Source organism: Halichoeres trimaculatus, unplaced genomic scaffold (genome assembly GCF_033239565.1).
Source record: "Halichoeres trimaculatus isolate MK-OKI-2021-1 unplaced genomic scaffold, fHalTri1.1 fHalTri1_scaffold_8, whole genome shotgun sequence".
Classification (NCBI taxonomy): Eukaryota; Metazoa; Chordata; class Actinopteri; order Labriformes; family Labridae; genus Halichoeres; species Halichoeres trimaculatus.
Window position 1 is genome coordinate 30025246 of NW_027437186.1, and position 25521 is coordinate 30050766.

General features: G+C 38.6%; 1 protein-coding gene across 1 annotated transcript in view; it reads right to left on the minus strand.

Moving 5' to 3' along the window:
• Positions 1-2319: 2319 nt before the first annotated feature.
• lmbrd1 (LMBR1 domain containing 1) overlaps positions 2320-25521 on the minus strand; it is a 75894-nt gene continuing 52692 nt past the window's right edge. The window contains exons 12-16 of the mRNA XM_074676567.1: positions 24947-25051; positions 24713-24862; positions 23477-23552; positions 5317-5408; positions 2320-3539 (exon numbers count right to left, since the gene is read on the minus strand). Coding sequence (XP_074532668.1) covers positions 3429-3539; positions 5317-5408; positions 23477-23552; positions 24713-24862; positions 24947-25051 — 534 coding nt within the window. The 3' untranslated portion in view covers positions 2320-3428. The remainder of the gene's footprint in view (positions 3540-5316; positions 5409-23476; positions 23553-24712; positions 24863-24946; positions 25052-25521) is intronic.

Here is a 25521-nt window from a genome sequence, read left to right on the forward strand (position 1 = left end):
TTTCCAAAACAGCAGGTGGCTTTTGTTAATAATGTTAAGTGAAAAAAAACTAAGTAGTCTTAAAACAAGCAAATAGCTTCAAAAAAAAGAAAAAAGAAAAAAAAAAGGACTATTATTTCGGTTCAGAATTAAAAATGTGGCATTATATTAAAGAAGTCACTGGATGTTGTAAACATTTCACTGCAACTTTTTGGTATTCGTCAAATATTGAAATGATAGTTAATGCTACCTTTACTGCAGAAATAAGAAATTTAGATCTACTGAATGTTCAAGATTTTATCATGTTAGGATTATGGGACTATTTTAAATAAAGAATGCTTGATTTATCGGTATCAATATCTGTATCAGCCGATGTGTAAAAGTGGGACGATATTTACTCATTAGCTGCCAGAGCATCGTGAACGATCTTTTAAGACCCAAATTATTTTGTTTTCTATGACTATGTAAACACCAAAACTACCTAAGAAGAGCGGGCCCTCTTCTTTTATGGCTCCTTCCTATTTTTGATCCAAAAAATAGACAAAACATACTTTTTCGATCGTGTTCATCTCGGACGATCCGTCCTTTGATCCTCTTCATGGTCTCCACAATTGCGTCGCTTTTTTTCTCTGAACTACCTCAACACATCACTTCAGATTTTTTTTTTTTTTTTTTACTAATTTTGATATCGGTAAATATTGGATATCGGCTATAACAGCAATATCGGTATCGGCAAAAATTTTCACATCAGTGTATCCCTATTTTAAACACTATAAATTAAATACTTGTGTTATTGCAGAATGTACATCCTAAAAAAGAAGAATTTTACACCATCATTCATTTTCATTGCAACTCAGAAGACATTAACTAATTATGGAGTTAAAGTATTTCTAGGATATTTTGTACTTGCTAGAAGTTTGGAGACTTCCTGCTGGTGTGGGCATCGGAGCCTGCGGATATGTACATCACCAAGTCTAGCGTTTAAAAAACAAAAGATGAGAGGCAATAAAAGAAAAAAAAGAAAAGAAGAGAAAGGAAAAAAGAGGAAAGAAAAGAAAAGAAAAGCAGAGAAAAGAAAAGAGTAGAAAAGAAAAGAAAAGAAAAGAAAAGAAAAGAAAAGATAAGAAAAGAAAAGAAAAGAAGGGAACACATCCACAGATTAACAAGTGTCTCATCACCTCAGAGAACAACTTCATCTAAGATGAACTTTATCAACTTTGAACCATCTCATCAATCATGAACCTTTGTTTTGGCTCAGACGACTTACAAACCAACATTTGTCTCTGACATGAGAAGAGGAAGTGACTATCCTGGGTAAACATCCAGTGTGACACCTTCACCCCCTGCTGAGAGGAGAAAAATCAGCTCTTTCCATTGAATTAAGAGAGAGAAGGAGCGTCCTGACCCTGGAATTAGTCTTAAGATTACTCAGATAAGTTCCTTGGAAATAAAACTCATCAGGAGAGAATGGGGGCTTTAATAAAGCTGCACAAAGTTTGAAAACTTGATAGAGTCATTTTTTTCCCCTATCAAACTGAGCTCAGGCTGCAGCATCTTATGGTGCAAAGAAATAGTCTAGAGGTTGTATAGGAACACATAAATGATACACAAATGTTTTAAACAATGTTTGAATAAAGAATAAAAATGACATATAGAACACTGCCTTTTTCTTCTTCCTTTTTTGAGTGTTGAACAGACTTTCTTATAATGACTGCTTCCTGAAAAAGGTCAACCAAACAACTTTATTTAACTTTTACACTTTCAGGCCCAGGTGGGTAGCGCCCCAGAAGAACTCCTAACAATAAAATTTCATTAGCTTTTGAAATACATCTATAAAAGATATTAATGTGTTTCCTCATTGCCTCTGTGATTGGAGTCGTTACTAAAAATCTCTGTCTGTTCATGTCAAATTATTGTTGCATATTATGTAAATGAAAGGAGCCATGAGGGCTGTTGTTTTTCCAGGATATGGACTCCATTTCCCATGAGCACTATCACAAACTGTCAGAAAGACATGACTCTCATCGCGGCGTGTGCTTGATTTAGAGAGAGATCTTCTTTCTGACTTTACTTTTCTTTGTTCAAGACATTTTTCCCAGCATGCAAAGCAACAAGGTATGCATTTCTTATTTTTTGAAAGGTGACAACAATCAAACTTTGTAGTGTAGCGTAGTTTGTTCAAAAGGTGAGCAGACTATCTAGAACATGCAAACTCCAGGTTTTGAACCAGGAACCTTCTTGCTTTGAGGCCACAGCGCAAACTCAACACTTGGGGAGAAAGGGAGGATGATAAGAGGGAGTAACTGGAAATAAAGACGTGCATCTCAGGGACAGTTTGGGGGTTTAACTGGTTTTATTTCTTTGATTAATACAGACACAGCATCAACAGTAGCATTCTTTGAGACTAGATGGTCTTCACAAGAAGAGTCAGGCTGATATTTGTGGGGCTAAAGTAGAGTAGCATGTACAGCAGTGTGTGCCCATCGTAGTACCAAACAGTCATGAGGCACTAAAGTCTTTTTTCCAAATCATAAGTTTGTAATTTGATGTGACATTTTCAGTCAGTCTGTTATTTAAATCAACATTATGTTTTCATTTTCACACTTAAGACTGCAACACACAGAAACAAACTCAAGCCATTCATGTTTTTTACAAGCCTGCTGAACTACAGAGCAAAAACCAACATAATTAAAGAAAATTACATCCATATCTTTGCTTGCTCTTCCTTTAGGTGTTTCAACAAAGCGTGAGAAAGCTGCTGACCCCATTTCATTAAAAACCAGGAAACCTTAGCTGCAATTGGTCCTTAATGTTTCACACACAGTGCAGGTATAGAAGAACAGTAACACTCACTTAAAACAGTCTGAGGATACAAAGAACTAAAGTAATAAAACAAAGCACGCCGTCTAGCTGTGAATACCTAACCTCAGACAAACACCAGCAAAACAAACTTTGAAAATGTTTCTGAGGAAACCTGAAAATCATTTTATGCCAATTACCTGTCAGACAACAAACACAATGGTTTGTTTTTAAAGTGTTTCATCTTAAAAAGAAGTCAAACAGTAGATATTGTCTTAAAGTCGCCATTTAAGGGCCTAGAAAGTGCTCAAAAGTAAGTTTACGTCCAAACTGTCTCCAAATAAAGCTCAGACATAAAGTTTTGGATGCAGCAGAAGAAAAATGACCAATCTGTGTCAGTCTCAAACTGTTGATAAGAGAATTCTCTCAAGAAGGGATTGAGTTGGAGGATGCTCCCAGAATCCCAAACTCATTCCCGATATCGACTGAGAAAGACACAACGATCGGTCTGAGCTCTCATTAAGGGGAGGGAAGTGTCAACTCAAAACCACTGCAATCACTCCCTCAAAGCAATAAATTAAATCAGGACATCCATTTATTTCTTTCTGAATTTGTACTTTCTAGTCCCTTTAAGTGATGGTAGGAACGTTTCAGTGCACATATTCATCATCGCTCAGGTCTGAGTCATCGGCCTCCACCTCCCCTTCAATCACAGACTTCTTCCCTCTGCAGCAGGACACGACCAGGCCGATGAGGAAGGCCTGAAAACAACAAATACAACAGCACACATTAGGAAATAATTCATAAGGATCATCCGATCGATACGACGCATCAACAGCACCTGGATGGAGGCTATTAAGTGTTTGCTGAGGAGATTAGCTGTGCACAGTGTTGGAAAATCATTTTCAGTAACCTTTTTTCTGAGAAGAAATTTCATTATGTGGTTCTGCACTCACACTCCCTGAAGAAAATACTCCTCGACTGCTTTAGGAGCAAATTAAATGTTTCATAGATGTTGTTTCTTCAAGTGTTTCATTCTTCAAAGGGCACTAAGTAACAGTTATTGCTACTTTTTATCACCATTTACTAAAAATTACATTAAAGCTGCTGTGAGGAGATTTTAGTTGGTTATGAAACAGACTGAAATTAATAGAGATGCTTTTTACAAAACCAGCAAAAGGAAAACAGACCATCAGAGACAAGATTGATTATTTCTTTGGGGTTCTTTTGTTTTTCTTCTCACACTGCTGCAGGGTAGGAGTCAGAGGAGCCTGTTAGCAGCACGATGCTGGAGCAGGCTTTCTGCAGAATTAAAATGTCTGGTTGTTCTCTGGTCGGTTGTCAATAACAATACTCCACCGTGGACCCAAGTTCCACTGAATTCTGACAGGATCACAACTGTGACGGAGCAACACGTGTTTTGGAGTTAGGAGTGACCATTTTAACTAGAGACCTCCTGCTGAACATGTCAGTGATTGTCAGCTGCCAGTCATCAGTTAAAAGTGTTACACTTTTTACTGAAACACCAGGGACATCTGTGGCTCTGAGCTGTTTTTTTGTCCAACCTCGTGTTTGATTGCGAATAAGATATATCAACTGATAAAATTCCTAATCACGTTTTGACTTTATGTAGTTTGTTTTGGGCAAAAATCTATTTATATGGAGAGTAAATAATAAGAGGAAGTTTAAAGAAGCAGATTTCATGTTCACAGTAAAGTACGGTATATTATCATTCTAAAAACTTTGATAATTATTAAACTGACAATACTTAAAGATTCATATTCTGATATTTTTTTCTCTATCTGGACACAGTTTTCTGCCCCCCTTATTATGACCCAAGTTTCAGACTCAGTGGTCTTTGTGCTCATCTTTGGTTTCAGAATGTTTCTGGTTTATTGGCACAAGATTATGTCTCAATATTTCACAGTCTGAACATGCCCCTGGACAATTTACTTTTAAACATTGAGTGACTTGTGTGTTTGAATCTCTCTCTGATGTAGGGATGCCTCAATCGGATCCTGGTATTGGGTATCAGCACCGATCCAGCCCCTCAAAGCTGGATTGGGTATTGGTGGGAAAGGATCGACCCAAACTTGACACTAAGTCTAAACTATGATTTTGTCTACAAGATATAAAATTTCACAATCGAATTGTCATTTCTGTAAATTCTGAAGCATTTTTAACCAAACCTTCCATCCACTCACTGATTTTGCACAAGACTAAGAGTCAACGACTGTCCTTCAAAGTTTTTTTTTTTCTTCTTTTTTTGAATTGTGGTTTCTGATTGATTAAGTCCCTACATAAGTTACAAAAGCTACTGCACTCTGCACTGTTTCTATTGCAAGCGGCCATAACTGTTTGGAAACAGTAAAAATTGGTCTATGTAAACGGAGGTAAATGGTTTTTGATTTACATTTTGTCAAGAGGCTCAAAAACTAACTCTACAGGAAAGTTACCCACAGGGGCTAATTTCTACTTAAACCAACCGTCTTCTCACTTTGAAGCAAAATAACATTTTGTTTCCAACCTTGGACTTACCCCAATAAAGGCCCAGTTGCCAAAGTAGTAGATGGTGCTGAAGAACCAGAACTTGTGGAGGAAAAGATAAGACCGTGTCACGGTGCACTGATCTGAAAGAGACAGGACAAACACAAAAACATCCTTTTAACTCTCACTGATGTTTACGCCTTCAAATAAGATCAATCTTTGTCCACCAAGCAGAGAAACCAAGGTGAAGTCGAAGAAAAAGAGGATTCAAAGGTAGAGAGAAGCATGGTTTGTTCTTCAGTATTCCACACGAGGATGGTTGATATTGGTTAATGCATTTTTTAACACACGACATATTGCATCAGGTATTTTTCTATCTGGAACATTTTTATTGAGCCTCCTCACATATTTCCAGAAAGTGGAGTTATTTCTTTATTCTATAACTGAGTAAAAGAACTCTTTGTGTTACCATTTCAGCTTTTTTGGGGTAAAAGGTTTCTTAAGATGGGATTGTTTAAAATGAATTTGAAAGAGGCGTTAAAACCAAGGTAGGAACGTGTTGTAGGACAGTTTCCTTTGTAGAGGACATTGCTTTCTGCTGTACCTAACCCGCCTGCAGGCATGCATGTTTGTCCAGCCACACCTCGGACAGTCTGCCGACATTTGATGCCCAAAGCAAGACATGAACTTGTGCCTTTTGAGACAAGTGTCAAGGGGGATCAGACACAAAAACACAACTTTACCTCCAAACAGGTTGACTTCAAGAACTTAACTTTCTCTCCTGAGGCGAGAACTTTAAACTGAAACGTTTAGAAAATACAAAACAAAGGAACTCAAGTCTGGAAGTTTTATCATTGTTACAAAACCTTTAAAATGAACTTTTCATGGTTTGAATTGTTGTGAAATTTGTAAGACAGGAAACAGGCTTCCTAAAGTAGTCCTCTAAACTAACTGCTTTTCTTTTCAATTTTGCAACAAAGATACCAAAAGCCCTTGAAATAAAACTGAAAATATTCTTTCATAATGAATGAAAACCAATGTTTCATTCATAAAGGAAGTCGAGGGTCAGAAAACAGGACTGGCTCAGACAAAGGAGAGAAGAGATAAACACATCACTTTATTTATGTCTTTGTTTGACATTCGGGCTCACATCCTGCGGCCTGTGCCATCACCCAGAAAGAAAACATGCCTGGAATCAAACTTGACACATCTTATCCTGTTTATAATCAAACAAGATATACGTGTTGTTAAAGTCTCTGTGTTCACTTAAGAGCCCAAAACATGCTGCTATTACCACTGTACATCCAGCCATGCTTCAGGCTATTCTATCAGAGTAACCAGGGAAGACAAGCAGTCTTCTGAAGAGAGGAAAGCCATGTCGCTGTCAATGTGAATACAAGTTTAATACACGGAACAAGGATGATGTAACATTAAATGGAGCCTTGCATTAAACATAACCTGCGTTACACATCAGGGAGTCAAAAGGTTAGAGAGCAGACACGCAATGATACCAATAGGTTGTGAGAACAGAGCACCACCTGAGGTAAAGGGTTACACGAGCAACCCTGAATCTCTCATGACGCTGCTGAAGCTCTCCTGATTATCAGAGTGACTGTAAATCAATATTCTTCTGCTTTGGTTGTTTGATTCATCAAAAGGCTCCTCAGCTAGGGTTCGGTTTTAACCTTTAGAAATCCTCAACCAAAAAAGGTAGCAGAATGATTTATCAATAAATGCAGAGATGATAGCTTTGACTGTCACGATAGTAACAGTTCGTGCAAGACGATCATGAATAAAGCAGCTGAGTGAATATTTCTGTTTTGATGTGGTGTCACTGCCATGCAGATAGAAAGAGCCCCTCAAGAAGTATGAAAAGCTTTCCATGCCAGATAACCTGAATTATCCAAAACACCTTGACTTATTCATCACATAGAGGTGTGTGTTGTATGTGTACCTTTTGTTTTGATGTACCATGAAGTAACTGACCATATTTCTTTCTGGGAGTCCCTGAGCTCCCTTGTCTCGAAGGTTTTCTGGGTCGATAGACCTGGACCTGCCAGACCCCTCCACCCTCCCATCCCCCCTCACCTCAACACGTTCTTAGCATATGCTTGTCTATTGTCTGGTTCTGCTCGAGATATCTGTCTGTTTAAGGAAGTTTCTTTTTACCATTGCAACCTGCTAAGTGGAACAAAGGTCTCTTCTTACAGTGGGTTAGGATAAGATAAGACTCTCGACCTTTCTTGATGTTGGGTCTTTGTTGATTAAAAACTAAAGGTGGGACTCAATTAAAATGATTAATCTAATTAATCAATCAATCACGTTTTGATCGCATACCAATATTGACGCAAGAAGCAGGATCTTTCAATTCAAATGGATTTTTTTAACTAACTCAATGAATAGATGTATACACCACCTATATTTTTAAACAGATATACTGATAAATTCAAGCTTTTAAGGACTTTTTTAAACCTGTAAAACACAATACTATCAAGAAATTTCAAGGTGATACTACATGCTTGTGCTTATGCTCGGGCTCATGCTTTGTGCTTAGCTCTGGTGAGTTGCAAACTCTATGTTGCATAATTTGCACACAACGACATTCTTATCCACACTTTGACTCAGTTTTTTCAAACTTCCATCAACTAGGCCAAGCAACATTGTCTCTTCTGTCTTCACCTGGTGATATCATGCGTCACCTTGTACTACCTACGCCAGGAACTATACTGAATCAGGTATTTTTTACAGACACTGACCAAATTTTGTCTGGAGTACTGAGTACTAATTCACTTAAATTTAAACGGTACGCTGCGGTACGGTACGATACGGTACCATACGGTACAGTATGGTGATTTTCCATACTGGACATGAACACAACGTTGCAAGTTTGTATATTGAGAAATAAATACGTTAAATTAAAAACTTTTACATTTTATCATTAAACAAATCAATATTTGTATCACATAATCACACACTAAAGTACTAAAAATTGGTACTGTAGAGTGCCGATACCAATTGCGAGGTCCAGGGCATCAGTGCCATATCAATTCAAATGTGATAGGCACCCATACCTAGCAGGAACTTGGGCACTGAGAAACATTTTGTGTTGTCTGGAGTGCAACAAAAAAAGTGATTTTTGTCAATTTTTTGATGACACATTTTTTAACGTAATAAACTATAATTTTTATTAACTGTCATTAACATATTAAAGTCTCAACCCTTGGTGCAAATCAATTAAGATTAATTAATCTATTGGTTACTGTGGATATCCCAAAGGTGTATAACTGAATGCAAACCTAAGAAGAGATAAAGGTAAAAACTGAAATATGATGCTGCTGTTCATGACCCTGATGTCTTATGTTGTCATTTCCTGGGAGACGTCTGTCTGATCTGGTCTATGGTGAGGCAGTAAAACCTTTTTCTGTAGCACTTCCTTCAAATGAATTTTGTTACCGTAACCAAAGACAGCTCGATCAGTATTGACCGAGCAGCTCAGTCATAAATACAAAACCATCAAACCCAAAAAACCTGAAGAAAAAGACTCTCACTTATTGCTTCTTAAATCCAATTGCTTTCTTTGTGGGCAGAGCAGCTCTGTGCTTTATTCTGCTGACATCACCTCTGAGCCTCAGCTCTCCACTCCTTGACAGAAGTGATAGTGCTATTGATCTCCCTGGCAGAGAGGGCAGGAATAATATAAAATTCTTAAGCTGAGTCATTCCCCTTTTTGTGCCCGAATGGGTATTGACAGGCATGGGAAATGCTGATGACGTCAAATGTGGAGAGCGCCGGGGGTATTAGAGCGGCGTCTGGGTCTCTCTTCAGTGCTCTGGTTGTTTCAGTCTGAAACAGGCGGAAGGGAAAGAAGGACAGAAACAAAGCTTCCCTTCAGATCACATTTGTTAATTAGCTTAGCCACTGACACAGAAGGAATACAGAGAGAATATTTCAATGTATTCCTCATCAGATGAGTGTGATCTCAACAGAATAAGGTTAAGTCTCCAAAGCTGAACTGCAGAGGAGCTGCACTGTCTGGCTATGTTAGAGAGCCATCTGGAGCTTTGATACTGACCCTGCTGAGCTCCTCCTCTCACACTGTTTCTTACACTGACTTGAACCCCACAAACAGCACATGAGATGGAGATCCTCAGTGTGGTTCAGAATGTACTTATTAAAGTCAGTATTTGGAGAAACTTCCCCTCAAGAGTGCTGAATTATTCAAAAAAAAGAGAGAAAAAGACGAAGAAGAAATGTATCTCTGTGCTGTTTCATCTCTGTTTACAGATTCTAAAGATGCAGGAAGTGAACTCAGGGGTTTGTATTTTCAGTACAGTGAGGCTTCTGGTTTCTGATTGCACGCTCGTGGCCAAAAATTTACTGACTTTACTGTATTGTTTGCAGGCTTTGGTTTGTCTGAGAAGAACAGAACATATGGAGAGCAAAAGCAGGAAAGATGCAGTCTCATGACAATGATTTCGGCTCTAAAACAAGTGTTTTGTGTGAAAGCAAAGCTACATTTTTTTTTCTTCTTGAGTGAACAAAGTGTAATTGCTCTGTTGCTTTTAAAATCAAGTTTAAAAGCAGCCGACTTGTTTAGCTTGTGAAGCAAGTTTGACAAGCATAGAACTGATTTAGGTAGCTGGGCTGACTGCTGATGTCCGAACTTTTTCTAAAAAGGGCCACGCTGGATTTTGTAAAAGTGACTGAGGGCCAGTGGCTCTTACAGACGTATTCATTAACCATATCCAAGCTCTATTTTTTAACCATTTCTTTTAGTGATTTCTGTGAAAATCAGTCACTAGGTTTGTGAAAACATCCTTGTGCCATCATGACAAACTTAAAAACTTAAACCTCACCTGTCCCTCTCTTGATTCCAGATGATAAGTGGTCAGTTTTCTGCAGTGATATGTGCTGCGTAAACATCAGCAAACTTTGCTTCTGACCAAGGAAAATGTTTTTCATCAGGGGGCAATACAGTGAAAATATGTCAGGATTTTTTCTGGCAGGATCAGGATCTGGATTTTATTCATTTTTTATTTATTTATTTTTTTAAATCACAGTAATATTGGATATAAAACATCTCTTAAAGTATATCAACAATCAGCTTGTTCTTTACCACCCAATATATAAGAGGACAGACCAGGTCTATCTTCATCCCCATGACCCTGCTGTCTTCCTCAGCCATCTGTAGCTCTCCAGCTGCTCCCCTGAATTGCAGGGCTCTGAGTTGGTCCTGCAGATGGTTCACAACAGTGGTCTGCCTAAATATATTATCATGTACACCAGTGACCCACTTCACCTTGAAATCATTACCATGCTCCGATAAGAGCACGGGGCAGTGTGCGAGTGCAGGTAATTTCACCTTGACTCATGATACCCAGGGTGAGTGCAGCCCCGTGTAGCATGATGCATTATGTATAACTTTCTACTCCGTATTTGAACACAAACACATGCATAAAACCTCAAACACACACACACACACACACACACGCACACACACACGCACGCACACACACACACACACACACACACACACACACACACACACACACACACACACACACACACACACACACACACACACACACACACACACAATGTGTCCTTTGTGAAAACCTCTCTATCAGCGAGCACTCCTGTTCCTACACTGTGTGCTTTTACTTTCTCTACATCTGAAACGCAGCAGAGCACTTTCATTCCCGTGTCCTTCGAGGACGCTGATGTTCCTCCAACTGAACTATTTTCATACCTCTGGCTTCTCGTATTAGTGTTGTCGATGAATGCTCAAAACAAGCTTCTTTTGACTGTGCCAAACTGGATTTTTCCCCCCTCTGCAGAGAACATCCATTTGAGCAACATTCAAGACCTAAATGCAGACACAAAAGGCAACATATGTAGACTTCTTACCTTATCTGACCTCACCTAAACTTATCTGGAAACCAAGACTGAAAATCAGCTCACTTTTTACTACTGTTGGTCATGAATACATTACTCAACTTGGCAAGGCAGTTTAAAAATCCAAGAGATGCAGCAATGTTTCAAATCCATAAGAGGCCGTAACCTGCTCAGAAAAACGTACAGTGAGGGGGTTGTTGAGTGAAAAGAAACTGAACTGCTGCCCTCTGGCCTGCGCTACAGGTAAGCCAAAAAACCCACCTATAGATTCAAAGACAGAGTCTTTCCTAAGGCCTTTTTTAACGAACACAGAGACTCATTATCACTGATTCATGCTGCTATCCAATATTGATTATTGTAGTCCTTTAGATTTTTAGTTGCATTTTTATAAAACAAAGTATTTTGTTTTCGTTCTTTCTCGAAAACAATTCTGATCAGAATGTCAAACTTGACCTTAACTGATTACAATGTGTGTGTTCATGCATCAGAATGTAACAAACTTCACACCTGCTTAATTGTTCCACAGTTTTTATGTACCAAAAACATCTGAAGAGACTGTTCCTCCTGCCTGTTTCTTTTAACAAACACAGCTGTCACTGCATCACTAAATAATGTGCCACAAATAAATACAAAAAACAGATGTTGCTGCCCTGAGATATTTTCCTACTGTTTGCATTTCTGACTTTCGATGTTTGCATCTGTCACTTTGGGTGTCTATTTGACTCATTTTGGGGTTTCATTGCTACAGAGAAATCCAACAATCTTGGGCAAAAGGAGGACAAAAGGCTGTGTAGTTTTTCTGCTTCTGCCTTGTTTCTGTATGTAGCAAAACATGGTCTCATCTGATCAGGGCGTTATGCACTGTAAATGTTGTGTTCACACCAAACACAAATAAATGATTTGGGTGAGTGAATTACATGCGAAGTCAATGTACAGATGCAGTGTGACACAGCGTACCCTGCTAATAAATTCCACAAAGAAGAAAAACAGGACGGCAATTTGTCTATTTTGTGATTGCCCTGTAGCTCTTGGTTACAAAGCACAATCAAGCTTTGTTCCAGAGAAAGAGAAATACAGTAGCTGTTGCTGTTGCTGCATCAACAGAAGGATACCAAAAAGCGGGACGGTTCGCTTTGGTAATTTGGAGACCTGTCCCGCGATTGGTCAATGGCGAAAACAGGGCTTAACACTACCTGTGTTTCAACCTGTTCTTCTGGAACCAGTAATAAAAAGAAGTACACTGTGAGGAAAGTAACGTGTGAATTAAGCAAGTAAACAAAACATTCATGTGATGCACACAGAAAAAATTGTGCAATTGTTTATGTTTCGTGTGAGTGCAGCATAAGAATAACTTTACCTCTACCAGGAAGAAACTATCAGCTCAAGAATATTACATCTATTGATTAGACACACAATCAGCACACACACATCCCCTCCTCATCGGAATGGAATGTCTTCCTGATCGAGCCGGTGAACCAGTCTATCTGACTAAAGTGTTTAACTGAGGCATTCTGCATCTGATTTGGCTACTACCCTAATTATAAGTGGTCCAACTGACTCCAGTTTTTTGTTTTTGTTGTGTACAAGACAGACTGTAGAATATATACGTAAACCATTTATTTCATGAATGGGGCCCAGAATGGAAAAGCCAAACTCAACCAAGGTACTTTCCAATGAAGATGTGGTAAAGAGGCTGGTCTTCAGCCTCTTTGCCACTTTTCCACCAAGCTGGTTCCAGGGCTGGTTCAGAGCTAGTGCCAGACTTAGCACCAGTTCTTTGGTTTTCCACAGACTAAGCACTGGTTGCTGGCTCTCAAATCGGTGCTTGGCAAGCACCAACTCTTTGCTGGGCCAGCAGAAAGAACCACGTTACATCAGGGCTACGGGCTTACATCAGGGGGTGGGGGCAAGATTATTGACCAACCAAAGCAGAGTAAAAACACGGAAGAGCGCCATTTTTAAAAAGATGATTTTGGGGTTAGCGAAACAACAGAAGAACATGATGATGTAGCTCTCTGGCCGGCACCCATTTGTGGAAAAGCAGTAGATTTCATTTTTTCACACCAGTAGTTGCGGCATGGCATATATTGACAAACATCAGTGTATCTTCCAAATTTGACATTCTCAATTCTCTGGATTCTGTCGTGGACCAATCAGTACTTAGCATACAAACCAGCTCTACTACAAAACCAGATAACTACTGTACACATTCAATTTTCACCTTCATTTTAGCTTTAAACCTGTATATTCAAAACTCAGAGAAGCAGAGCTGGTTCTTTAGCTGCTTTATGCTCTATTTTTTTCCAGCTTCTGTTGTGAAAAGCTTCTGAAAAGAGCCGCCTTCCACTGCCTCAAAATCTGACAGAGTATGAAGCTAAGAGTGTTTTCTATTCTGTTAATTAAAGCGGAGAACTTTTGGCACCACACCAAGCTAACTGACACCCTTGAAACTCCATTTTCCTCTGAAAGCTAAGGGGTGTCTGTGGATTACAAGATGGACATTTTTATTCCAAGAGAGCAACTTTTGATTGACATGTTCCATTGTAACACAAATTGATGATGAGCCCCTTGATGCAAAGAAAATTACTATTAATTTGTGTTGGGGTTGAGGGAGTCTCTTGCTGAAAATTGCTCGGGCACCAGACATCTCAGAGGCAAAACATAAAATTATGACCGTCTTCTCCCCTGAAGCTCTTTAAAACAATGTGGTGGAAACTGGCAAGTTGCTAGGAAACAGACAGCAGACTGAAGCCTGAAAATACTCCTGTGTAGTAAAAGATCCATCCCTGGGAGTCAGAGAAGAAGATGTGATAAAAACAGGATTATAGTAAAAGTATTAGCTTACAGGGTTTAAGAAATCTTTAACATAAATATAGGTAACCATTTTTTTTCTGGAAAGTGTTCACCTCATTGGCAATGAAAACTATCAGCAAGAGAATTTATGGGATGACCTTCGAGGGAATTATTGGTAAAGTAGGCTGGAGATGGGTTTATTGATATTTAGTGTTGAATAAACTTTCCCTGCTGCAGAAAAGCTGATTTTTATACATTACAAAAGGATTGCTGACATGCTGGGACAGGTCAACCCAAGGGAATCTACTGAGTTTGGGAAGACATTGATCTGGGAGTTCTGCGGACAGAATGTCATTAAAGCCAATGGTTTGGCTGTCAGGGGAGCTAATTTAACCAATGATTGGAGCTGCAGATGTGATAATGGAGGCGCTAACATGACAGTAATAAACAAAAGATGAGACTGTTAATTTCTTTGGAGACAGAAGTACCATCAATGGAAGCAGTCAAATACACCAATAAATGAGATGAAGGACTGTTTTGTCAGTCTTATGATATGAAAAATCAAGATCCTCAACAATTTGATTCAAGTAAGACGGCAGAAGAAAAAAAAGTGTACTTCTTGGTATATTCACTGAGGGTGGTGCATCCAACTTTATCAAAAACATCTTCACTGACAGTAGCAGTAAATGTAGATGAGCTCAGAAGCAAGTCAGAGTTTATGATCAAAGACACTCGCCCACCATTAGAAGCAGCATGAACTTCACAGCAGTGAGAATAATTTGTGAGAGCAGCTTCATCCAAAGCTGAGATTTTCTAAGGTTTCAGAATGGCTTAATGAAGCCAATATATTATTAAACTTTCAAAGTTATAATCCAGAGTGCATTTTCATTGGTCTCATTGGCAGCAGCAAGCAGACAAGTGAGTTTCACCCAGTGGGGGGTCAACATAGGGTATCTCCTTGGATCTCATCTTCAGAAGTGGTTGCTTATTTTGAGACCTCACTCTAACAGAGGTCAAAAGAGCTTCATCACTGACACCCATGACAGTCTCTCCTGTCTACAACTTTCAGCATTGCTGCTATCGTCACCACCTTTCATGGTTGTTATTTTTGTAGCAACCTGTCACCTAAAGTTGCTGTCACCTGCTCTGCTGTGATGAGGGGGGGTATAAAATTTCCATGTTGTTAAGCTTGCTGAATCTAAATGCTAAAAGAACCTAACGTTTTAGCCACACTGATGCTAATGTATGTTAACAACTTTATCCTCGTTTCTGTGGACTGATTTGACTAGACATGAATCAAGCACAGCCAGAGAGTCAGTTATAAAGCTGACAATACCGCAAAATGATGTCTTATTCTAGTTAGCGGTCATCTGACGATAGTGATGTTATCTACAGTGACAGATATAGCCTGCAATAGCAGATGATGACTGTCTGAGACTGAAAATTTCAACCAAACGCCTAGGTATCTTAGCTCACTAAGCACTTAATAAGAAATGACAACAGTTATTTTGAAGACAAAGCTCAGTGAGTCAGGTTTGCTTCTTGGGTCCAATTATTCAGTTGCATCTTTGGAAGCGTTTTGGCCATAAACTGTTCACCGCCAAGCACTGTTTGTACAGCAATGCTCAAAAAGTTATCTTAAGAGGCCTCTATCAGCATCAGACGATTGATTAAAAGTTATAAAAACTGTCCACTACGTCTGCCAACACTGTCTCTGATGGACCAAACACCACTCAGTGATTGGACTGTTTCTGAGGCTATAAACTCAGGGACAAGTTTGTCATTCAAGATTACTGCTGATGAAAAGACTTTCATCTAGCCAATGGATTCATTATTATGGTGTTAACTCCTCTGTCATAACATTTGGACTCGACAGACACTGAGCTACAATCCTCCATGTTACCTCAAAGACCTCTAAAGAGAGTGAAAGAAAACAAGAAAACAGAAATATAATAAGGGAAGTAAGGGTTCAGGTTTGTGTCAGCAGCTTTAGAGAGAATAAGTATGGATATGAAATGAAATGTATATAGATAAAACTTTAAACCAATTGAAAGAAGTGAATTGAGAGAAGTGGTGGAAGTACTATGCTGAAATTCAGGTCAGAACTTTTAATAAATACCCAGAAACTTCTTTCACTGAAATCTCCTTAAACTAGATGTTAAATTACCTGCTGAGGAAGACTTTAGATTCCAGGTTGTCTGGGACCATGGCAACTAATTCTTCTGGATTCACTTCCATTATGCTGGGTAAATGAGTAATGGCGTTGTAATGACCTTAGAGCAGATAATGGAGAGCTTGACACAGAGTACCTGCTCACAAGATGTTAGTGTCATTACAACACCATGACTGACCGGCCAATCAGTCACCGGCTTGACTTCCACTCTCTTCTTCTTCTTTTGCTGTCTTATGATCCAGTGTCACACTAAAGGTCATAACAAAGTGATGCCCTTCTAAAGCCTTACTGGCTTTGGATGACATTTTTCACCTGCAGCATGTTCTTATTCCTTCCCTCTCTTACCCTACAGAAAAGTCGGACATATAAGGAATACACAAAATGTCAATAGTAGCCATGGCTGAGAATGTTTTTGTCCAACTTCTCTTACATCCCCTTTTCTCTCAGGAGACGCGGCATAAAGAAGGCTATATCTGTGTCTGCAAAACATATAAAGTTCACTGCTGGATTCAATGCTGCTGCTGCAAAACAACTCTTTGTCCCTAAAGTACAGCTACCATTGCAACATGAAGATATACAGGCCTTTCCACATTATGTAACAGATGTCTACAAAATAAGTGTCAGGATCATGCCAGGCGAAGGTTTGTGGAGGTATTTTCAGATGAAGTTGCAGTACGGCTGGTTGAAGGTTTAGAAGCCATTATTTTTTAAGAAAAGTCGACAACACTAAGGTCACAACTGTGGAAACACTGAACAACCTGTTTTTTACTGTTGTTTTATTCTAATCCATATATCTTATTGCACTTAATCCAAGATAAAATCGCCTGACACATCCAGAAATAACTCATATTTCAGTTCAGGAAAACTGAAATACAGTTGCTTTTGTGCGGAAAAATAAAAGGCAATGCAACAGTTTCCTGGAATCAAGATTACATTCCCTTTCAAAAAACTACCCATGAAATTACACTTGATAAGTCTGCAGATGTTTTCTGTCATTACAATAAAATTGGACTCTCTCTTTTTTTTTTTAATATCAGAAAATAAGGTTTATCTTTTGACTTGTCAAGCCAATATGTCTCAAGAGAACCAAGACATTCTTCTAAGATTTGGGGTTTTGAAATTGATAAAGTATGCACGCATTGCAGTATATATTATTCACTTTTCATCTAAAAAGCAAGCTGCACTTTTCCCAGTGTGACCAGTACACCAGCATTTAATGTGAAGATGGGTATTTGATACAGAGGATGTTGATTTAATCTATTGCATCCTTTCTTATTTGGATTTTATTTTATTTTTTATTTGGAGAAAATGGAGGCTTACTTTGAAGTAAATAAAACATGTAGAGTTCTGATTTCATTGAAAGGACTCCTCAATTCAATATAGCAAGTGATCACTAGTGGACAGTGGGCCTGCATTGTAACAATAGTTGGTTTTACTGTATGCTAAGCTCAACTACAGAAACAGAAGCTAGCAAGCAGGGGGACATTTGGTATTTCCATTGCTCTTCACATTTTTAGACTGCTGTACTATTTGAAGAGCAATGGTAATACCAATTTTCCCCCTTGGTTTGAAAAAAGTATTGATTGCCAGAACAATAGCAAAACAGCTTCACAGCTGCACAAAAAGTGCACATTGTTGGTTGTGTTGGATGCATTAGAAGTAGTTACGCAGGAACACAAATTACACTTTTTACTTCTCGAAGACCACAAAACAGACTGGATCTTACATTAAGTGAACAGTGTGAAAATGGGGGAATATTTAGAGATGTCTGAAGCATGCAGATTCCAAATTGAGATAATCTCCAGTTTATGTCTTTCATCAATAAGGCAACACTGGCCTTTAAAGAAAAAGAAGCTCCTGTGATGCACTATCAGTATGACCTTCCATCTGTTTATACCATCCAAAACATCACTTGATACAAATTCTAATGCACACACGTCTTTTCTCCATCATCTCCCATCAGTGCGTTTTCTTTTTTGTGGCATTTTTCAAATAAAATAAAACAAAACCTCACCACTCACAAATCAAATGGTCCTTTCTATTTTAGCTAATACCGACAAATGCATTTCAGCAATGAAGTGTCATGAGTGTCTAAATGCCATTGGAGCAGTGTTTTCTATTTGCTTTCAGCAAATCATCAGAGGTTTTATTTGTAATATTGGTTCTGATTAGTCATCATGACTTTTTAGATTAAAGGAAGAAAAAGGAACAGTGGAAAAATGATCTAAAAGCAGAGAGAAGTGAAGTACATTTATTTAGATGAGCCGGTTGGTTGGCTGACTGGCACACAGCCATTAAGTCCTCTACAGCCATCACTCTGTTTTAGCTTTTAACCACTGCGGGGTTCATGAGGTACTCTCTCCACATTATGTAAATTTGGGAAGACAGAGTTGCTTTCCCTCATGGCACAAATGAAGTTATTCACCTGTTACTTCCTGCAGTACATCGCTCGATAAGCTTTTGATTGTATTCTCTCGGATGCATGTGTTGTCTCTGCTTGATACTTCCTCCTCTTCATGGTGGGAGGTACAACGGCTGTTATGAAAGCGTTTCCAAGAGGCCGAAAAAGGATCAGTTTTCCTAAACTGGTCAAACGCAAGAGTAAAAATACTTCTGGCTACTGTCCTGGTGTCACGGGCAGCACAACCCATCACTATGGAGCACTTACAGAAGCCAATACCGTGATCAGTTTGTACAATCGCTGGACATTTCCAACAATGCTGCTTTGGCTTTAACATATTTCTGACCACATAAGATTTTTGATTTTTCTCCAGAAATTTTAAACTGCTCATTCTCATCCTCCCCTCTAAACAATGAATAAATATCAGCCATAAAGCATCTCTCAATCTACATAAAACAACCTGACAAAGTGATGCACGGTCAGGTCCACGTGTGTTATGTGGTGCCATGATGATGGTTGTTGGTTTGAGGAGAACAAACAACCAAACAAAGAAAATCCTATTTATTTACAGCTTTCACTGATGTGTCATGTAAACAAGAGCATTATGGGAGATAGTTTATGCAATCACTGCATGTTGGCATCATTTGCATTACAGCTTTATGAAATAACACTGTCACTGAATATGATTTATTTCTGCTGTACTTCATTATTTTTTGTTTAAAATTTAAAAAAATTCTTTAGAATAATGACAAAAATGCATTTGGACCCACCCGATGCACCTTCTGCTTTTATATGTTCAATAAGAGCTGATAGGACCTGTCAGGATTGTCAACATGCTCGTGTCTGAATATACAGCCAGGCCAAGAAAGCAGCAACCTTAAGCATTTACTGCTTTTGTGAAAGCTTTCAGAGACACAGGTATAGAGCCTATAGAGGAACACTTCTTTAAATGTCAAAGACATTAGTTAATGTGCACATCCGCACTGAATGAGCCCACTATGGAGACAAACCATTAACTCAACCCATTACCGTAGGCCAAACAAAGATGCTCTTCACTTCTGCTTCTTTCTGGATCCAGTACTTTGTCCATGTTATCATGATAAAGCTCTTTTGAGGAGTTATTCTTTTAACTAGTTATGGAACAGATTGAAATGAATACTGATGCGTTAAGATCTCCAAAAGCAAATCAGAATGTCAGCAACAACACAAATAATTTGTGCCGGAGCAGTCGCTATTATAATGTAAGACGAGTGTGCTTTTTCATGTTGCATGACGTGTGATGACAACAATTAAAACATTTCTGTCTCATATCACACAAGCACAAAAAGAATCAACTGGTGTGAGGCTGAGTTTAACACAGTGTATTCCCTCTACCAGCTGCACCATGTCCTTTACCTTTTCAGCCTGCCCTTTTGGCACCATTACAAGCATTGTTGAGAGAATCAAATGGAATATAACATGGTTAAACTTAAAATAAAAAGAAAAAGTTGGTTAAGTTTATGCAAAAAAAAGAAAAGGTCGCTCCACCTGTGCTCCCTCCCTGTTGATACTACTTCTTTATGCTGCCATCAAAGGATCAACCCTGTGTGGTAAAAGAAGGAGATGGTTTTGACTTAAAGCAGAAAATTCTCATAAAGCTCCAAATAATTCAAGGCAAGTCAGCTTTTAGAAGTGAAGAAAAAATATATGAGCTTAACAGGTTTTGTGGTATGATCTCAAAGATGGAAGGAAAAAAAAGCCTGATTTTCATTTTTAAAAATTGTTCGTATTATTTATTTTAGATTTCATATAAAAATGTTGCTGTTTTTTAGTTGTTATGGTGGTTCTGTATCTCATTTTATACACCATGTCTTTCTGGGGTTGTTTCTATGTGAGTCATACAGACTTTCGACCTCACTAGCTCATGTTCCTCTATTTTCTTTATGTTTATTGGTTCAGACGGATAAATATATGGCTGAGTAGACACATGGATTGGACAGATACTGTTAATGGGAAAAAGTCCCTGATGCTGTCATCAATACCTTGGCTTTGGTAATGGTTGATACCGACTCCAATCCAACCAAACCAATATCAGCGTTCATTTTAAAGTCCTTATTCCTAAATATGAGGATATGGAAGAGAAAGCTGTTTTGGCTACTTCAGGCTTGAATTGATTAGATGAGACCCATTGATATCTCCATTTCCTTCAACATCTGATCTTGACTTTTGAGTCATTCTCAGACCAAAACCCAGGATGAGATGGTCGCATACCTAGTAAAGAACCAGACAAAACCAAACAGGGTCAAATTTGAAAACTGATGAACTACATCTTTATAAACTTTTTGTCTGCATACCAGTAATTTTTCATGGCAGAGCATTAAGATAATTCAGATAATTGGACAGAAATACAGCAGAGAACAAGTAAATGTCCTGTTGTTTGTGTCTTGAAAAATAACTGTGAGGTCTGCTGAGTCTGAAACAAAAACTTTAGACATTATATGTCCTTAAATGATATCACAACCTCCGTGTGTGGGTTGTGGGAGATACTATCCACAGAAAACACTTCACACAGTGCAGGACCACATTTTCAGAGGAAAATACTCTATGCCCTATGACAAATGGTGTGTCACAGTGCGTGTATTGAATATGCATTAGGGAGGTATAGATTGAGGCATATGTTATACTCTGTGCATTGAACCTTGAATAAAATGCAGCAATATCTTTTATACATCTCCAAACAACAGTGTGCCACCTCCTTCTTTACTATCAAAGCTATACAACTGTTACAATTGGAAGCAGCAACAGCAAGTCCAAAATGATTCAACATCAACTCCAAAGGTTATCCAAGGCTGCTACCAGCCAATTAATCGGGTAAAGCCTATTTGCTCCAATGCAGGAAAAAAAACAGTTTAGCCTATCACAGATAGGAAGGAAAACGAAATGTATGAGTCTACAGATCAGATTATAGTAAACAAATAATATCTCTCCTTTGATCTTTGCAGTTACTCTCCTGCCACAGCTTTATCTTTCTATTTTCTGCCTGTCTTACCCTGTCTCAATGCATTTTCAGTGCTGTTGGATGAACAGAAAATTATTCATGAAAGCCAAGTCAATAATAGCTATCTCTAACATCTTCGCTGAATTCAGATACACACTCATTGTCATTCAAAAGTCTTCTGACACAACAGGTCCTAAACTCTGACTTACAATCAGAGGCAATATAAGGAACTGTTTTTATGGAAAATGACACATATTGTTCATATTTCTGATGATAACATAGCTGGAGACACATGTGAAGAGTGAAACTCCTCAGAAAGTAACAAATAAATCAAGGCGGCTTTGTCACTTTCAAGGTGAAGAGATAGAAATGTGCTGCTGTGCCGCAGCAGGTCCACTAATTACAGGGTTAAGTGATTCGATCCCTGCTTCCTTCTGTCCACATGACAGTTAAGCGATGCATACCCACCCCTAGTTTGCATTTGTGTAGGTGTGTGTCTTTGAGTAAGTGGATTAATATCGTAAGAGGGTTGGGATAATGTTGATGTATTAATGCCTGCAGTCAGGACAACGCAAGCAAAGTTTTTTGGAGGGCATCACATACAGATGCTCTCAATGGTTGTGAAAAAAAGCACACTGTAACCTGTGACTCTGGGAATTAGATGACATTTTAAAAAATATTCATTCATCATAGGCCCTAACAGCTGATCGATTTGCTGCAGGGCAAGGAACATGCGTGTGTTGTCTCTAAAAATAGCGCTAAAACATAAAGGCTTTCAGGTGACAATGTAAAGCTCCTGCATGAAAAATTTAAAACACTGCATACGCTTACAAAGACCTTGATGTTTTAAGCTGTTAGCCTTGCTGCTGTGCTGGTACTCTGGGGTTGTCAACCAAAAGAGGAGTTGCACAGAAAAATTAAAATCTGAGCAAGTGTTTATGTCTTATTTTCAGTAAAACTTGTTTTATTAGACTTTATAAAAGCCACATTCATCTGACATTGATTCATTTGAGATTCCACTTTAGAATCATGAAGTATAGAAAGATGCATGCTGCTCACACAGAGGAAACATCAAGCATTAATATCACTATTGTTTCACTTAAAAATGACAAAATATTTAAAAGATGCAGTAAGACTGGATTGGAAGTTGTAAAATTCCAGAGTTTTTTTCTTCTTTCTCAAAAATTCTTAAAGTGGTTATTGTTAATTAAAAGTAAATAACTTCTTGTTAAGGGTTTTTACAAGGACATCACCCTTCCACTAAAAACGTACTTGACATTTCAAAAATTAAACACTTATTAACCATGCCTTACCTGTATTAAAAATGTGTCCCCTATACCAATTTCACTTAGCGAACATATGCATACAAAGAGCTGAAACACTGAAAGAGTTTAAAAAAAAAAAAAAAGAAGAAGCGGTCTATATGTTTGACTTTGCTTAGTCCGAAAGGAAGTCTGAATGTGAAGCATCTCGAAAGGAAAAACAGAGCAGGAATCTCAAGGTCAAGTATGAAGACTGATGTTATACAGTGGGTTTAAGATATGTATGTGGTATGTAAATGTTAGTGTCTGTATAAACAAATAGGCAGACAAAGACACTGTAGCTATTGGGAGATGAAAAGGACATCGTAAAGCTCAATGAGCTCTTTCACCTTCAGCAGCCTTACCTGGTGTTTGTACCCTCACTGTAGGATGGGAATTCACATTTTGATCTTACAGCACTGACTTTCTGTAATATGTTTTCACATGGAGACAGCTAGAGGCCATTAGTAATGTTTGTCCTTGGGATGATTCCCTCTATTGACTAAAAAACTGTGATAAAGATTCCTGAACAGTCTACTGTAGTCTCCCTCCTTAACTCTAGTTTGGACCTGAACTTGTGATTAATTTTTGATGGTGTTTTGTAACTTCTTCCAGTGTCTGACTACTGGTCCTGTGCTACCTCACTGTGCTCAGAGAGATGACAGACTTACCCTCAGGCGCGTCTGCATCACAAGTCCTTGTGGTGCCAGAAGTAGCGTTCCCAGATGCAGGACCTGCTGAGGGCATCTGATGAAATAAAAAACACAAAGGGGCAGGTGAATGCTTATAGGAGGAACACCACAAAATACTGCTTTTGTACAATTTGTGAAGGAGTATTCTGCTTTCTAGTAGTGTGACAATGCTTGATGCTTGTTCATACTAAACGTGTAAAAGTTTAAAACCACTGTACATTCAAATGTTGTAGAAATCCCTAAATCTGATTAGAAACTGCTCAAATCAGTCCATTATCTGAAATTTTCATTAGATCTTCAAACTTTTGGAAATGATGAGGTCATTGCATAAGGGCAGGCCTCCACAGGACTGGCCAATCAGAGGAAAGAAAGTGGTGCAACACATGCCTTAAAGAGACAGAAGCTAAAACGCAGGGTTTCATAAAACAACACAGAGGGAAAAAACGGATTTTTTTGAGATGTAAATCATGCAAAACTACTATGGGGGCACAAGAGGGACAGTACAAATGAACTATAACTCATCTTTAAAGTTAATAACAACTTAAGTTTCCCTTATTTCAAAGAATAAATCTACTTCCAAATTAATAAAATACAAATATATCAACTACAAATTTAGCAGGATTAAGAAATTTGTGTAGAACTAGAACTATCCACTATAAAAAGGCTATGTTATGAAAGACATGTTGATACAAATGACACTCTGAGATTACAACTGCAGTAAAAACACAACCAGAAATATAAGCCACATGTTACCTGTGAGACAAACAGAGCTAGTTCTGAAAGGGTTATTTTCTCCCATTTAAAAAAATGGATGTTGCAGCACAAAACAACACCTGGTTTCATTTTAATTATGCTCTTTGAAAGATTTTTGAGACAAAGCATAGACACCATGATGCATCTAAACTACTTACACACACCCACACACAGCCAGAGAGGGAGATGGAGAGAGACCACATCAGATGAGACAGAGGGGAGTCTGTCAAAACAACAGCTCCCCTCTGTAATAACCCAACAGTCTAATACAAATAGACAAAATCCAAAAAGAACAAGAGTCTAAAAGCCCCTCCACCAGCCCGCAGAGACCATCCTGCTGCCTACACCTGAGTACACCCAAGTGGTTTGAATCCACTGAATAGCAATCATCAGGGCTCAATCTCTTTCCAGCAAGACTGAAAACGGAGAAATACTCAGACACGTATGCTTCCTTCTCCTCACCTGTGCAAGATACTTCTGGCTGCCGTACATGACGTACTGTGGGGCCAGGCTGTAGATCATGTAGCTGGTGTGAAGGACGATCAAAAGAAGGATCATGCAGAGGAAGAGAAGAGCCTGAGGACGGGTTTTCTTGGGTCTGATCTTGTACAGCTGGAAGAAACACATCCTAGTGTAAATAAAAAAGTGTGTGTGCAAGTTTTGATGGAAAATAACAGTAGTAGGGTGTTTTCTCACCCTTATCCAGAAGAACCAGATGCCCATGTTGCGAATGCCAGCCATGGATGTGACTACAAAGTACATGGTGATGACTGTGATCAGGATGTAATCCAGTGGAAATACCTGCGGTAGAAAAAGTAAAACATCTTTCATATACAAAACTACACTGATGATATTCAGTTAACTAGATTGGTTGGATTTAACCGGAAACTGATCCCTTTTAAGAGTCTCCTTTCTCAGCATTGTGTACTTAATTCTTTAAATAGCGAGGTCATTCCTCAAAACACCGGCCCCAGACATGAAATCAATGCCAGTATCTATGAAGCAATTTATAAATGGTCCAAGCTGTCAGTCACTTTCTCTCTCTAACTCCTGCAGCAGAATATTAAGTTCAACAGAGGATGTTCTGGTCAGTGTCCAGACCGGCAGCAATAACTTGGAGGAAAGAAGCAATGGAGGTGATAAAAAAATCTGTCAATCTCTTTGGTTCACAACTTAAAAACCAGAAAGTGGATTTCCCCTGGTGGATGATCAATAAAGTTTATCTTATCTCAGCTCTTAAAAATTCTAATAAATTTTGGTCAGTCAGACAC